The following is a 17,652-nucleotide window of genomic DNA, read 5'->3' on the forward strand; positions in this document are numbered from 1 at the left end:
AGCTTCCTTGTGAGCAGCAACCCTATATCCTCTATCAAGGAAATCATGATAGGAAATAATTTTCTAACTCCAGACATATACATTTGAGCGTCACGTGACTTAAGAAACACAACCGCGCGCGCGGACCTTAAATTATAATAAAACATTCCATATCCAAATATAGAAAGGGAAACTTACAAGACAAAATATAACTAATTTTTTTCGTAGAAGTTCAAATAAAATGCAGACACAACAAATCAAAAAACAAAACTTGAAGTCTTGAGTTCCGTAGAAAATTAAAAAAAATTATAAGAGGAAGATGTAAGGATTTTAATTCAGTAGGAAATCCAGGCCGTCCTTTTGGCTGTCCGGGATGTACAAGTACGCAGGTCAGAATTTAGGAAATTGTCTAATGCCTTGTATAAAGAGAGTGCCATGCAAATTTTCAATCAATCAATCAATCAACCAACTAATCGATCAATACATGCATACTTAAATGAATGTGTCGAGTTCCATGAACTCATTTGTTTCATGTTTGCTTGTTTCTAGAGACCCTATCCAATGTGTTTCATCAGTCAATCAACCGACCAACCAACCAACCAACTTTTCAATCAATCAAGTTGAAAAGACCGATAACAATTGTTTTTAAAATGATTGATTTTTATTTCTATTTAAATTAGTTTAAATGGGGTGAAACAGAAGAAGCTGCTATGAGATCGTATTGGGAATTAAACTGCATTTATTGGATATTTAACAGTAAAAGGGACTTTTCGAGGAATGTGTCGATAATTTGACATCAAAACGCGTTTCCAAACTTTATCAAATGTGATCAAACCGACCATTTCTTCTAAAAATGTCCTGTACCAAGTCAGGATTAAGGCAGTTGTTATCTATTAGTTGGTTTCTTTGTATGTTGCATTGGCGTTTGTTTTTGTTGCACTTCAGTGTTTCTGTTGTTCCGTTGTTTTCTTTTTATAGTTGATGTATTTCCCTCGGTTTTAGTTTGTAACCTGGATTTGTTTTCTCTCAATCGATCTATGACTTTTGAACAGCGGTATACTACTGTTGCCTTTATTAATTAACAACAATGTGTTTTTTATAATATATTACAGCTGATTAGAATGACGTTAAAATTAAATAACTTAAGCCTCTTATTTAATCCTATCCGTTGTCGTTGATTTTTTAGCTGTTGTTCTACCTATAAAACCAGGTTTAATCCACCATTTTCTACAGAATATTATGTAAAAAAAGTCTATTCCTCTGGCCAGCCGAAATACTAACGATTCTTTTCTATTATGCTTTCATTCCGGCCATACATAACAATGATTAATAAATAGGATTTTGGTAAACATGGTAAAGAAGTGGTTATTGTAGTATTATTTAAGAATGTAGTGGCAAAAGATTTCCTTTCATGCAAAAGAAGGGCGAACGATACCAGAAGGACATTCAAATTAAGTCAAGTAACCACATTCTAGTTTCTTTAGGACTGCTTTAAATATTAATCACGATCTCCAATTCTGAAAAACGTTTATTGTATAATTGCGTTTGCAACCCGACACCTCATAGTGGACACCTTCGGCGCCACATGACACTGCTGTTAATATTTAGCATTTTTGCACGCGCTAAAATAGAGTTTTTCAACTATTATTACGGCAAGCCGGAATAATAGATACTAATGATACTAAACCCCTAACGAGAGGGATTGTACTTGATTTTCATATGATGAAGACATAATCTTTCAGTAATAGTGACTGTTAGAACTCCTTTGTTAATTTATGTATCATTGTCATTTTGCTTAATTTCTTTTGTTCCTTATTCTACCTTCGGACTCGGACTTCTTTTTAACTGAATTTTACTGTGCGTATTGCTATGTGTTTCTGTCTTCTTCATTGGCTAGAGGTAAAGGGGGAGGGTTGAGATCTCACAAAACATGTTTAACCCGACGCAATTTTGCGCCTGTCCCAAGCCAGGAGCCGCTGGCCTTTGTTAGTATTGTATATTTTTTAATTTTAGTTAATTTTTATGATTTGGAGTTTAATGTGACGTCCATTTTCACTGAACTAGTACACAATTTTATTTAGGGGCCACCTGAGGACCACCTCCGGTTGCGGGATTTTCTCTCTGCGTTGAAGACCCACTGGTGGCCTTCGGCTGTTGTCTGCTCTTTGGTCGGGTTGTTGTCTCTTTGACATATTCCCCATTTCGGATCCATTCTCAATTTTATCTGTTGAATAAAAGGTAGTGTTTTAAAATTAAGAAAGCGAAATACCGGATTTACCAATTAAAAGTCAACAGCTACGATTCATTATAAATAAAGAGATGCGCCATGAGCGCATTATACGTCCTTTGCTTTTTCAAAACATACAGTTTCATTTTTTCTACATTTCATATCAGAAATTAATAAAAAACCTAAATTAAGGGAGCTTATTTTGATAGATATAAACCAGTCACCAAAGTTTCATGAAAACTGCTTAAAACACTTGCGAGTTATTGCCCAAAAACGGAAAAATCACCCTTTTTTAATGCATAAAATCATAACTAAGAAACTTTGAATCTAAAATTATAGCTCCCTCGTCAATAGATTTAAACAATTCACCAAAGTTTCATGCAAAGTGGTTTAATAAAGGCAACAGTAGTATACCGCTGTTCAATATTCATAAATCGCTTTAGCCAGAAAATCCGAGTAACAAACAGGCGATAGACGGACCGACGGACAAAGGTATACCAAAGTACGTCCCGTAAAAATGACAAAAAGAATCAATGAAACTGTCGCTTAATCGATTGCTGACTATTGAACAGTTGTATACTACTGTCGCCTTTATTTGCCATATATTTGTATATAGGATTATATTTCTCTTTGTTTTAAAAATAACAAAAAAGTGTTGTATCTACAGAAATATATAATAATACGTTCACATGATTAACCCCCTTGCAGATCAAAGAAAAATATCACTCTTGAAACAATTATATCGATTTCATTCCGACATTTAAATCAGTATTTATCTTTTAATTTCTCAATGATGTTCATATCTTTTAACAAAAAGGGCATCATTGTCATTTAATACAGATTTAACTGAAGTTAAAGTAGTCACCAAATATTCACACAATGCAGTCGATAGGCTGGCTAATTACAAAAGGGCTTGTAAATACTTTTATTTCATAAATGCCAGGTACAGACTGCCATGTCTTCGATTGGCTTTCAAAGCAACAAATATTCACGGTTTTAACTGAAACAGAAAAAAATATGGGGATTTAACAAGTAAAACTATTTAACTTTTGTTTCAAGTGTTTATGATATGATTATCAACGACGAACTAATGAAACGATACTTTCTTATTTTTTTTATTGTTGTATTTGTTCAAAAAATAGAAACCCTGGACTTTTGCCAGGAAACTTTTTCTTTTTATACTGATTACAAAATTACAAATAATGATTCAAAACTGATAAATGAAGTGAGATCTACACAAGCATGTGGCTCAGTTTGTTTGACCACATCTGACTGTTGCGCTGTATCTTATATCAGTAATTCAAGGGAATGCTATCTGGATACTTTAGGTAGCTGTAATTTGCCAAAAGTTCCGTTTGAAGGATCATTGGTCATGATCAGACAAACTGGTAGGTATATTTGTAAATAAATTGCCATAATGTTTTTAACACGTTGTTGAATTGAATTACGTAAACGGTTCCAATTTTACTGCATACCATGTCTGTTCAGTAAATATGGCATTTTTTAAATATTAATTTTGATTCACTTATAAGGTAAAATTGAGAGTGGAAGGGTGTTTGCTTCAGAAATAAACACATTTTTTTCTAAAACCAACTATTGCCATTATGCGGGTTATGTTCTTCTTGTATATTTTCTGTTGGTAGAACACTAAACCTCTAACGGGAGGGACTGTGCTTGATTTTTATAATCATGACGAGGACATAAACTTCAGATTAATTAAATTGAGGCATGGAGCTAGCATGTCAGTAACTGCTGGTAGTCCTTTGTTAATTTATGTATATTTGTCATTTTGCTTATTGAAATCATTTTTGTAATCTTGTTAATCATTTTAGCTAAACTAGACGATTTTAATTTTGAAATTATCAATTTCCCGCACCTTAGTAGCAATATACAAACTTCACCTGCATATGGGATATACATTTCCCAACTTATTCGGTATTCAAGAGCTTGTAGCTCTTTTTTATACTTTGTAAAACATCACCCGTGTCTGAGCAGAAAGTTGATGAATCAGGGATAAGCCAAAGAACGACTTTTTCTGAAAAAAAGTTAATCGGAAGGTACCAAGACCTTGTTGGTAAATAGTCCTTATCATCTTCACAAATAATACATGATGGTCTAGAAGTGTAGATTATAGGTACTGACGTTGTTCATTATACAAATGACGTGTTATGATATTCATTTATTTGTCTATATGAATATTACTTTTACTGTTTAGTCTGTTTTTGTTGATACTCATTTGACGAGACTCTGTACTTATACATCCCATTATTTTGTTATTCTTTTTTGATCATTTTTGTTTACTTGTCTTTCATGTTTGCTAAAAGAGGGACGAAAGATACCAGAACGACAGTCAAACTCATAGATCGAAACAAACTGACAACGCCATGGCCAAAAATAAAGACAAACAGACAAATAATAGCACAGATGACACAACATAGAAAACCAAAGACTAAGCAACACGAACCCCACCAAAAACTGGGGGTGATCTCAGGTGCTCCGGAAGGGTAAGCAGATCCTGCTCCACATGTGGCACCCGTCGAGTTGCTTATGTTATTACAAATCCGGTCAAATTTAAGTCAACATTATACTTTAACACTGACAGCATCAATCGTAAGCGAAAAACAGGGTTCTGCGGAACCCCTTACGAATTGTACCAGACAACGTAACGTACTTCTATTTTTCAAAATTTACAAAATATGTGGATAATGTGTGTTTCGAACAAATATTTTAGAAGCCATAGAAAGTTTGTAAATCTGTTGAGGTTATGGACCATTATCGAGTTGTTTAAGGAATTTCGTCCTGTTCCACATTTTAAAAGATTTTTAAATGTTCAATCTAAACTATTCTCAATTTTAAAAGAACATTTAAACAAACTGGCCATTTGAGTCTTTGATTAATTTATATATATTATATATATTATTGTTTTATAAAATAAATTCGATCCAAAAAAAGGACATGTAGTACGATAGGAATGAAACAGAAACTAGAGACCAAAAACAGGACTACAGACTTCTAACTTCTGACAGACGCATCGATTACGTACCGGAGTAAACATGATTGTTAGCTCTCAGTCATCTCCAAATGAACTCAACACAGATACTAGGATTAAATTTAGTATTTGAGCCAGACGCGCGTTTCGTCTACAAAAGACTGATCAGTGACGCTCGAATAAAAAAAGTTAAAAAGGCAAAATAAGTACGAAGGCATTGAGGACCAAATATTCATAAAAGTGTTGCCAAATACAGCTAAGGCAATCTATTCCTGAGGCATGTGAGGTAGAAAGCCTTAGTATTTCAAAACTCAAAGTTTTATAAATTTATAATTATGACCATATCAATGATTATTCATGTCAACACAGATGTACTGACTACTGGGCTGGTGGTACCCTCGGGGAATAAAAACTCCACCAGCAGTGGCATCGACCCAGTGGTTGTAAATAAACTCAGTAACCAGGATTAAAATTTAGTTTTTGCGCCAGACGCGCGTTTCGTCTACAAAAGACTCATCAGTGACGCTCGAATAAAAAAAAAGTTAAAAAGGCAAAATAAGTACGAAGTTGAGGAGCATTGAGGACCAAAAATTCCTAAAAGTTTTGCCAAATAAAGCTAAGGTAATCTATTCCTGAGGTAGAAAAGCCTAAACTATTATTGGTTGAGTAACAATACAACGTGAGAATAAACTTAGGAAGATGAGCATTTTTAATGAGTTTTGTACTATTATGTACATTAGGAACAAAACATATTCAAAAGAAACATAGTATTCATCAGAATAAGTATTGAGAGTTAGGGTTGATCTTTATAAGTGCGACCATGGTTTCAAAATAGCAAAGTATTAGTCATAAGTAATCCAACAGTGTGGATTGATGTCGATACCTGGTTTAGTAAGGCTGTTCTTGGACCAACTTCGCAAGTCGCTTTTATACGCCACGTGATTCCGTTGATAATGCAAAACTTGTAAACGTAAACATTGATTGCCCTCCCACATTTAAGTTAAACAACTGAATTATAGAACAAACATTTTATACTAAATAACCATCGATTTTGAAATAAAATTTACAATAGGAACAAGAATCCGTTTACCACACTGTGTATGTTTGTGAAAATGAAAATACTTATAGAACTTTTAGAATGCTATAATTCATTTTGTTCGTTTAGATAAAACAAATAAATAATGATCTCTATTAAATATTCATCTAACATGTAAGCCTCTTTTGACCTGATTTGATTGAACATTAAATTTGAATGCCAAAAAATATCCTTAGAAACAAAAACTTACCAAAGCTGCATATTCATACATGACACACAGCCAAAACAGACGTTTGAGGGTTCAACTGCCGGTTAGAAGAAGATCAAGTGTGGCCATATTTATACTCAAATTCACCTTTCAAATGAAAGAAAAAGGCTAAAAATCTGAATAAATTATTCATAACATCTGAAAAAAATGAGACGTGGGATGAGAATCAAAGAATAATTATTTTTATTATTTATTGACTCATCAATAATTTGCCTTTTTCAGAGTCAAAATATGCAGAGTAAGAAAAAAAAATAATTTAGAATGTCTATTTTACAGGTTTTCCAAAGGCGTGTGGATGGAATCACAGATTTTTACCGGACATGGCTCGAGTACGAGAACGGATTTGGTGACTTAACAAATGAGTTTTGGTTAGGTACAACAAATTTATAATGCACTATTTGACAATTAAGTCTACACTATAAAAATAAATCTTAATCTGATTAATAAGGAATTATTAATAAATGCAAATTAGGGCTGACATAACGCCTGCAATTCATAGGTTGTCGAAAGTTGTCCCCATTCTTACCGGACAAGGCTGCTAACTAGTACATTACAAACAACCTAACAGGTGCCCCACTTTAGATAGGATTTAACAGGTGGTTAGAAGTCCTAAGTCACAATATTTCTATTCCCAAGTCGACCTGGCATTGGTGTTGTTTAAATATTACGCGTGGTTATTAATTTCAAACTTATAGGCAGCCATATTAACTAAACCGCTCTGTTTCTTGTCGACCGAACTTTACACTTAATTTTTATTAATGTGTGCCAAACAAGATCAGAATCCGTTTGTAATGTTTTCTTTTTTACCCGACCATGGATTACACAGGCGGTCAAAGCGTGTTCTAGCCATGTAACACAAATAGTATGACTTTGATGATTTACGGACGTCTTTCCTGATACGCTAATTGTCATGTATTATTGCGGTCAACCACAAGCAATGCCAACAGAAAACATGTAAAGATTTTGGACTTCTTATTTTCTTTCCTTAACCGCGTATAGTTTTAAACACTTTCAATTTTAGGTAATGAGAAAATTCACATGCTGACTTCAAATAATAATTATACCTTACGAATCGAATTGGAAAATTTTGCGAATGAAAAGAGATATGCGGAATATCAAACGTTCAAGATATCGGATGCTCAGTCTGAATTCCAATTGTCAGTAAATGGCTACAGTGGCAACGCAGGTTCGTATTGAGAAAGTTTAATAGCAATACTAGCTGATTGGATGATCCGATTTTCATTAAAAGAAATTTAATAATTCATTAATTATTTCAACAAACTATATTTTGTTTTACATTTTCATAAGATACTGAGCTACAGTGCTACAGAGACATTAGTGTTTGTACATAACACCTTTATTTTCGATAATAATATGAAGAATTATATAAATTTTTTGAGAAATGTGCTTAAAAAAATCTCGTACTTAGATCGAATTTATCCACGTACTAAATATCAATATATATGCATATATTATTATCTTTTTTTCCCTCCCTTACTGAAGTGAAATGATTTTCAGAATAAAACTGCTTTCTCATGCTTTCCAATTGTAAAGGAAATAGACAAAGACTAAAAGAAGAAAGAGGTGGCCGAATTTCGATATTGTAGTTGTATCATGTCAGACTATCGTAATATTATACGATTATGATGATGATTGATTATTATTGAAAACATATCTCCTGTTGACAATATCTCAAGACGGTTTGATAGTTGTATGTGTATCTCTTCACAGTTTTTGTCATGTGAAAGTAAAGGCTGTCGTTTTTTGAATTTACATCTGTTATAATGCTATTTGAAGAATATGGTGATTTTTTTAGACGGATACAACTGGATCGTTGATTTAAAGTTTTTTCACATTGACTAACACTTGCAGTCATAAGAGTCGTCTTTAAACGTGCATTTCGGTACCTAAATATATGTATATAGTGTCGTATCCTTTGATTCATAAAAATTTGAAAAAAGTAGGGTCACCTCGACTTCTATCGTACTGTAATAAAAAAATGTTGAAGAGCCTCCGTTTTATAAGTTCTAAGTTATTGTAAATCTTACTCTTATTGAAGATATATCCTCAACAGCCCATTGGATGAACCAAAATTGTTAATTGTTATATTCATGTTCTATCTTCACACGGATTCTGGAGAATTACTAATGCTTAAGGGTATCGTAAGCCCAATAGTCAGTGACTTGGTACTGATATAATTTATATTATAACTATACTTGATTCTCAGATTATTCATTTTAGATATAATTAGGAATGTAAGCTTCCAATTCTTTCAGTAATATTATAACTTCAGTTGAAATGGCTATTCTTTTCAGCGAGACCAACACCTCCCCTTGTTTATTTAGCGCTCCTCCCATATTTAAGTATTTATACACCCTTTGCTTTTACAGTTTTGGATTTGATTTAAATCAGGAAATATATAAGAACATGCAATTGCTTATTATTAGTGACTTGCTATGGAAATAACCAGAAAAATAAAAGACTAACATTACGATGAAAATTTAAATGGCAACGGAAAAGATATAACAAAAATGTCTTTTTCGATTCAATTACATAATTAGGTTAAGATATATAGTTTAAACAATACTTATTCAGATAAATTATCACAACGATACGCTCTGTTATAAATAATTATTCAAATATGAGAAAAGTGGAAAATATAAAATTGAAAGAAGATGTATAGAAAGTACACTGGTGCACGAATCAGACAATTGCAATATAAAGAAATCCAATCTCCGTCTTCGTTTAATAAAGCTTCAAGCGTTGTCCATAGTCCTATTCTATAAGGAAACGTAAAGAGGAGCATGTTAACACAATTTTTATTGGAATTGTCTACTCTCTATAAAATATCAATACTAGTCTTTGTGTTATCCATTTCACAATAAAACCAGATTGGAACCACGATTCAAATAGTCATGGTTGACAAATTGTCGATTTATTTTCAGGTGATAGTTTAGACTACCACAACGGCATGGTATTTAGTACCAAAGACCGAGACAACAGTCCTTCTTCCAAGGCGTGTGCAGTTAGATTCCATGGCGCATGGTGGTATAACTCTTGCCATCAGTCTAATTTAAATGGCAACTATTTATCTGGTTCTCATATCTCCTTTGGCGATGGAATTGAATGGCTGACATGGACAGGACATTACTATTCATTAAAATCGTCGAAAATGATGATAAGAAGACAAAATGGCAATTAATGGTAGACATTTATATCTTTTGCAACCTTTGCAAAAGTGGAATCGACTAACATTGTATCAAATAATATCAAAACGCATTTTCCGGCTGCTGAGTTGCAAAAATAAAACAACGTATTATAGCCTATCAAAATTATGTTTATGCTAATGGCAATTGAACAGAAAAATATATCTGGACACTTATAACATATGTCGTTCAAAAATTAAATTCATCTCTAAGACCATATATGACAGTTTACTTAATAAATTTGACAAATTTAGACTTATTCTAGGTAACCAGAAAAGTTATTTTATCCACACATACATCTTTGTATTATTGACAAGATCCAAATGAGGTTTTGTCATTCTGCATTAAAATAAAAAGGTTTTTTGAAGCCTGTAAGTTATTGTACATACAGTAGCAAATACTTCATGTCTGAAAGATTTAGCTCCTTTAAAATATGTCAGGCATTAACTTTTAGTGATATATGATTTTTCTATGTATACATTAACCAATTGAAAACTCAATTGATGCTTTTATTAAAACGTGTGGAACATTTCATAATTTTGAAATTCATGTATATTTGAATTGAGACATTAAAATTTACAACAGCAAACTTAGTATTCAAACTTGCGTCGTTCGATTGTTTTGTGATTGTTTATGTCTTTTATGACGCATTAGGACAAAAACACGAAAAAGGCTATATCGCATCGAGAGCTATTTCGAATATTTTAGCAAAATGGCAGTTTTAAATATCGGACAATATGACTTTCAATTTACTTAAACTTTACTTCAAACATGACAGTGATATTGAAAGGAATAAGAACAATTATTTTGGATTTATTTAATTAATAACATGCAAAGCTCTATACCTTAGACATACTTTTTGCCTAATTATTGTCCCAGTGGTAACAATTATACTAAATCTAATACCTAGGTTGAAAGGATATATTTTAACGAGTCTGGTAAATAGAGAACACCTGTTTATAATCTCGTATTAATCAATTCCAATCTGGCACTATATCATATACAACTTCTACCATTAGAAAGATATCGATAGGTGTAAAAATACAGAAAAACGGACGAGATTTAACAGTTTAACATGGGGGTGGGGGGGGGGGGGAGGGGGGAGGGGCGGTGTTCACTGTTTGTTTTAAACTAACATAAAGGTCATTGTACATAAGGGAGGTCTCGAGTTAAAACAGCTAATATTGAAAAAAGAGATCCGATTTCGCATGGTTTCAAAAAAATGTCCGCATTTGCCGGCGTAGGACTAGGTATAAATTGATTCAAGACACAGATAAGCATTGAAGTCAATGTCAGATTTTTTATCTTATTTACACATATAGTAGTCTTAGAACATATATAATGTTGAAATGTGCCAAGTTTATCGAACTTGATGAAAAATTATTAACTCTCAAACTTCCGTAATAACATTTCGCGTTTATTGTAATTTTTGCGTAACATCAAAATGGTTCAATCCTACCTCATATTGTGCCTGTCCCGAGTCATCTATCCGCACAATCCGTTGTAGTTTTTGATTGTTGTTAGTTCGTGTTATCTATTGTACTTTTGTGCAATATTATATGTAATTTATGTAATCCTTTGCAAGTATTATCAACAAAAAAAAAGCAAAAGATACCAAAGGGATATTCAAACTCATCATTAAATATACTATATACCAGACAAGCTTACATACAAAACAAGACTAACCAGTCAACATAAGAAGACTAAGGCTACGTGTATATCATCTTTTAATGTTTATGACTTAAATGACATCAATCTGTAAAACAACTCAACGTAAGAACAAACAAAGTGACATCATCGGATACATTTCAAACGCAAACCATATGAATGTGTTAAAACTAGTTTATTCACCTACAATTCAATCCGATGTATTGTACAATTCAGATAACTTCAGTACTTCTAACTCGGTACTTTGAATCTAGTATTGTTTTATTGAATGGTCCCAATATTTAGCCCAATAGTTGACCTGATGTTATTTCAATATAATCCTTTTTGTATCAAGGATTGCCCCGATAGTTAGTGTTAATTGTTTGATTGATTGATTGACTTATTGTTGGTTGCTCAACGTTCAGTGGCAAATATTCCATGCATGTTCAGGACGAGCACCAACTACAATAGGTAGGTATGTTAATATAAAGATGAAGGTTAGAGAAATATAGACTGCCATAGTATATTGGATAAGGACAGAAGATTTATCTTGCAACAGGCCACCCACGAATCCCTCAAAGAGTTGTTGAATGGGTATTTAACTTGTAGAAAATGTGGTACTCTCTTTACACGAGTCATTGAATTTAATGTCTTCATTCTAACCTGACGTTGCTGCATACTTGTACATCCCGCCGAACAAACGCCCGACTTTGGCATGGGTTTTACTGCCGGACAGAAGAAGACCTGTTATGACCCTATATTTATTACCTCGTCGCCATTGTGGGGACATAGTATTGAAAAGAAGCGATATGGCGTATAAGTTCACGATACAAAATTCATGCACTCGACAATACCGAAGGCAATACTAATTATCTCATAATATATAGGCCTACACAAGAGAGCAAATGGTCAACTTCAATTGAAAGGCCACGAAAGTTTTTAAATTTGGTCTGAGCATGATTTTCAAATGGTTGTCCAACATGATACATCTGCATGTTGAAGGCCACAGATGTGTGGGAACATTCACAAATTACAAACAAAAATTTCGAAAGTTATATTTGAAAGACTGTCATTATTTGACGTACAATCTCATTATTATAATAATGCAACTATTAATGCATTAGACAAATTCTTATGTGTAATTCAAAAATGTAGAATCTCAGTTAAATAAGCTAGGGGAGTGTATGTCAATTATCTTGAATAGATCGGGATAGGTCAAAACCAAGGGTCACTGAAGCGTGACATTTAGTTTGAAATAACTATATTTTTTTCTGCTATTATCCTACTTAAGAGCAAAACATTTGTAGTTCATTGCTATCTCATATCCAGTGTATAGAAATAAAAAATGTACAAATATCTAACAAGGAGGGGCGAAAGATACAAAAGAAACAGTCAAACTCATAGATCGAAAACAACGCTATGGCAAAAAAAGACAAACAAACAAATGATAGTACACAAGACACAATATAGAAAACTAAAGACTGTGCAACACAATCCCCACCAAAAACTGGGGGTGATCTCAGGTGCTCCGGAAGGAAAAGTATATCATGTTCCACATGTGGCACCCGTCGTGTTGCTTATGTTATTACAAATCCGGTAAATAGTCTAATTTGGTAGGTCACATTCGTGAAAAGGGTCAAGAGTCACAGATGCACAGATTGAAGGTCATTCATAAGGAATGTCGCAGAGTGTTCTATGTATAAGTAAAAAAAAGACAGTAAAAAGTAAAATCATAAAAATACTGAACTCCAAGGAAAATTCAAAAAGGAAAGTCCCTAATCAAATTGCAAAATCAAAAGCTCAAACACATCAAACGAACATATACCTGACTTGGTAAGGCATTTTCTTTTGTAGAAAATGGTGGATTAAACTTGGTTTTATAGCTTGCTAAACCTCTCACTTGTTTGACAGTCGCAAAAAATTTCTTATATTGACAACGATGTGTGAACAAATGAAACAGACACTATAGATCTGTGCTAAATCATAAATATGAAAGTTATTTGCCATTCGTTTGATACGTTTGAGCTTGTGATGAAGTTCTTTCAGTTTTGAATATTTTTTTGGAATTTGGTATTTATAGTAATACAATTGTTATCCTTACTGTGTCATATACTAATTCATCGTCAACCTTTAAACAATAAAATGAAAGCAAATATGAAGTAAGTAACGTTGACAAATGGTATTTGTCTTGCCTTATCCCCCTTAATATTTTGGAATTTTTTATCCCAATGCTCTTCAACTTTGAACTTGTTTGGCTTTCTAACTTTTTTATATCTGAGCGTCACCGACGAGTCTTGTGTAGACGAAACGCGCGTCTGGTGTATCAAAGTAGAAGCCTGGTACCTTTGATAACTATTTAGCGTCTAGAAAAATATGGCCCTAACATTATGAGAATTCTTTTCTAGATTGTATGTGTTATAAATGAGTAACTTTAAGTCAGTCTTGGATAAAACAATAGGACAATCTTTCATAAAATGTAAAAAAAAATTGATTCAAAAACGCAGATTGTGAAGTAGCATTTTCCATTTTCAGTTCCAAAATATGTTCTATGGGGCTGAAAAAATATAGCATAGAATCTCATAATGATGACAGAAACCTCGAATTTTAATCAAGCAGATGAATTCTGGTTTATTGTTTCCCTCTTCTTCATACGTTTTTACGTGAACTGAGAGACTAAAAATAGGACTCTATGATACTATGCATATTATAGCAGCATTGAAAATTTGGAAAACATAAAAAAATATTTTCTAAAAAATCTATGAATTATTGCTCGCTTTTAAGAGTCATTCTCTGTAAGCATCAAAATCATATGGGAATGACATGTCACCACTTGCCCTAAAATTCACAGATAGTTGCTATTTGATTATCACATTGAAATTTAATTGGTGACAAAAAATGTTATCGCTCCTGAATATAGAAGCTTTATAAACCAACATTAAACAAAAATGACTTCTCACCAAATTTTAGGTATATATTATTAATTATTTGTTTAGGAGGAATAAAACATGAAAAATTTGCTCACTCGCTCTAATTTCTGTAAATAAAGGATCGATGAACACGTATTCCATTGGAAGTGGTCTAAATTGTTCTTTTTACTTGATTAAAAATGAGCAAATGCCCTGAGTCATCTCGTTTTGTTTTTAACCCGACTGATACAATTATTGAGTACAGTATTCATAATACAGTGTAATAGTGAAAGAATAATTTATGATAAATTTCATTTATTTTCAGAGTTTTAATAACGGTTGAACCGCAGCTCTGTTTAACATTTTTAGTTTAAACAAAGATGTATAATATCATTTCACTATACATCTTCAATTTGTTTATATAATTAAAAAATTGGATACCTACTAAAACAAAACGGGATAAAAGAGGGGCGAAAGATACCGGAGAAATATTCAAACTCATAGATCAAAAATAAACTGACAACGTAATGGTTACAAAGAAAAAGACAAACAGTACACAAAACACAACATAGAAAAATAAAGACTCATCAACACGAAACCCAACAAAATTGGGGGTGATCTCAGGTGCTCCGAAAGGAGAAACATATCCTGCTCCACATGTGGCACCCGTCGCATTGCTCATGTTATTATAAACCCGGTAAAAATTCGGTAGATAAATAATGTACAGCTCTATTTACGAACGGTCCACGACGTGTCATTGTGATGTATAGCTATCTGGTAAAACTGTAGATTCGAAATAAAAACGAACATTGCAAAACTTCCTTTCTTAATATGTCGGAGTAAAAAGATTGCAAGCAGTACAAGGTCATGTGTTTTGTTAAGGGCAAAATGATAGATGTTTTTTTTTAATTTAACATGTTTATACTGTATATGTTCCGGACCATATGATTACTTGGACTTCTTGTCTTGTCTTTGCTGTTCAGAGTAAATTTTGATCCTGTTGACAGTTAAGTCCGTACGTGAAATAGAAGTTGTTTAGGAGCATAGAATTTTGTTTTTCTTTCCCTCGGCGTACATATAAGTTTTTTATTTAATTTCTTCTAATTACCACTAAATTTTTTTAACTGATTGTTCATACTCTTATTCATACTATCTTACAATAACAGTGGGTTCTAATAAGAATATTTGTGCTTCTTTGTTACATATTTGTTTGTTTTAATAGTGATAAAGATTATAACACAATCTTGACTGCTGTACTCCTATTTTTGACATTTTCACCTGTTATTTCTGTTTTTTTCACACATCGTTGTCAATATAATGGAATTTAATGCGACTGTCATACAAGTGAGAGGTTAATATAGGTTTAAAACCAGGTTTAATCCACCATGTCCTACATAAGAAAATGCCAGTACCAAGTCAGGAATATGACAGTTGTTATCCATTCGTTTGTTGTGTTTGAGCTTTTAATTTTGCCATTTGATTAGGGATTTTCCGTTTGAATTTCCTCGGAGTTCAGTATTTTTGTGATTTTACTTTCTAGTAAAAGGTATACACATGCCGTTTAAGTTTTCTATGTATGCATATAATATTATGCCTCTTGGTGTTAAGCATTCATACAATGATGGCTTTTTTGAATGGCTTTGACCTATAATGGTTTTACTAATCGTAACTTGGATGGAAAATTGTCTCATTGGCACTCATGCCACATCTTTGTATATCTAACAACCTCTGATATAGTAATGTTACTATTAAGTATTTCCTTTTTTTATATACAGATTTGAAGGAGGAATATACAATGGAAATCGTTGTCTTGTTTAAAAACAAATGGAACCACCCAGAGCAAATATTGATATTCAAACAAGTGCATACCTTTCCATTGTCCCTCATTTAAACTTTAATTCCATGGCTTCTCACAAACGAATTCAAAGTAGCTCAATGGTATTGCATCATACTATATAGTTAATATACACAAGCGTTCAAGGAAATGTATATTTTGTATTCATTGTACAGGATGAATATTTTGACTAGCATAAATGTCTAATTATGTTAATATGCAAATAAGCGACAAGACATCCGACATAGATCTATAATAAAGCCAAACATATTTAATTAACACTTAAACTAGCCACACTTAGGTAAACACTACTTTATTAATACATGCATTAGATTGATGTTAATTAATAAAGTTGTTAGTTGCGGTAGGGTTGGTGAATAAGTAATGTTTTCAACAATAAAGTTCAAATGTGCCGCGAATCCAATAACAAAAAATAAACAAATCCCAAAAATCAGGTTTCTCAAATACGAATTCCACGTAACTCAATTTTATCACGACACAACGTATTCATGATATATTAAAAACAACATGCAAGCACAAATATTTCACAGAACATGATCGCAAAAAATAATTAGTAGTCATGTCAAAATTATGTAATCAGCAAATTCAGCAAAAAAGGGACAACCCATTAAAAATAAGTATATACTAGTAGTAAAATGTAAGCTAAACAGAGCATATACCGATTTAAACTAGTCGCCAAATATAGAAAACAAATGTACTGAACAATGATTTAACTAAACAGATGAAAAGTCTTAAGACGCAACGTAAGATATTGTTACTACCACGAAAAATAGCGCTAAGTAAATATTTGACGGGAAAATTTTCTTAGAAATGCTAAAATAAACATGTCCTATAATATATGAAAAATAAAGATTGTATCTCACATTTTCACATTATGATAGAGAAAGAATAAAAAATATAATGTATATAGACATCGGAAGACACAGATTATTAGAAAAAAACGTTTACTAAGCGTTGTCCCATGTAACAAACTCGAAACATTAAACTCGAAAAATTCGCGAAATGTTCACGCAACTCTTCGAAATTTTTCATGAATGTTCTAATTAGACTATTTACCGGATTTGTAATAACATAAGTAACACGACGGGTGCCACATTTGGAGCAGGATCTGCTTACCCTTCCGGAGCACCTGAGATCACCCCCAGTTTTTGGTGGGGTTCGTGTTGCTTAGTCTTTGGTTTTCTATGTTGTGTCATCTGTACTATTATTTGTCTGTTTGTCTTTTTATTTTTGGCCATGGCGTTGTCAGTTTGTTTTCGATCTATGAGTTTGACTGTCCCTCTGGTATCTTTCGTCCCTCTTTTCTATGACGTGATATATTTCAGTAATGGTTTACATGGCTGCCTCCGTCTAAATTTTGCATAACTATTTTCAAAGGAATATGATGAAATGAAATGTCCCAGGGGAACTTTAGTTTGGAAGCTTGGAATATTTCAGTTAAAAAATTAAAATTTTGACAGATATTTTACTAAATTGAAAGCACGACCGTTTTGTACAAGTGCAAGCTCTAAAAACTCAAATTATCAAATAAATTGAGCT

At 32.7% G+C, this 17,652-nt stretch overlaps 1 protein-coding gene across 1 annotated transcript; it reads left to right on the forward strand.

Moving 5' to 3' along the window:
* The first annotated feature begins 6,760 nt into the window (after positions 1–6,760).
* Positions 6,761–9,701, forward strand: LOC127721160 (ficolin-1-like). Its single transcript, XM_052227832.1, has 3 exons — positions 6,761–6,872; positions 7,521–7,685; positions 9,445–9,701. Exons 1-3 carry the CDS (start codon positions 6,761–6,763, stop codon positions 9,699–9,701), a joined length of 534 nt encoding a protein of 177 aa, XP_052083792.1.
* Positions 9,702–17,652: the final 7,951 nt, after the last annotated feature.

Source organism: Mytilus californianus, unplaced genomic scaffold (assembly GCF_021869535.1).
Source record: "Mytilus californianus isolate M0D057914Y unplaced genomic scaffold, xbMytCali1.0.p SCAF_12, whole genome shotgun sequence".
Taxonomy (NCBI): Eukaryota; Metazoa; Mollusca; class Bivalvia; order Mytilida; family Mytilidae; genus Mytilus; species Mytilus californianus.

Bases quoted from the DNA above. Each gene is read 5' to 3' on its own strand.
- LOC127721160 (XM_052227832.1), top strand. From the start codon at position 6,761: ATGTCTATTTTACAGGTTTTCCAAAGGCGTGTGGATGGAATCACAGAT. The intron at 6,873-7,520 runs GTACAACAAATT...TTTCAATTTTAG, and splicing joins AACAAATGAGTTTTGGTTAG to GTAATGAGAAAATTCACATG. The intron at 7,686-9,444 runs GTTCGTATTGAG...ATTTATTTTCAG, and splicing joins TGGCTACAGTGGCAACGCAG to GTGATAGTTTAGACTACCAC.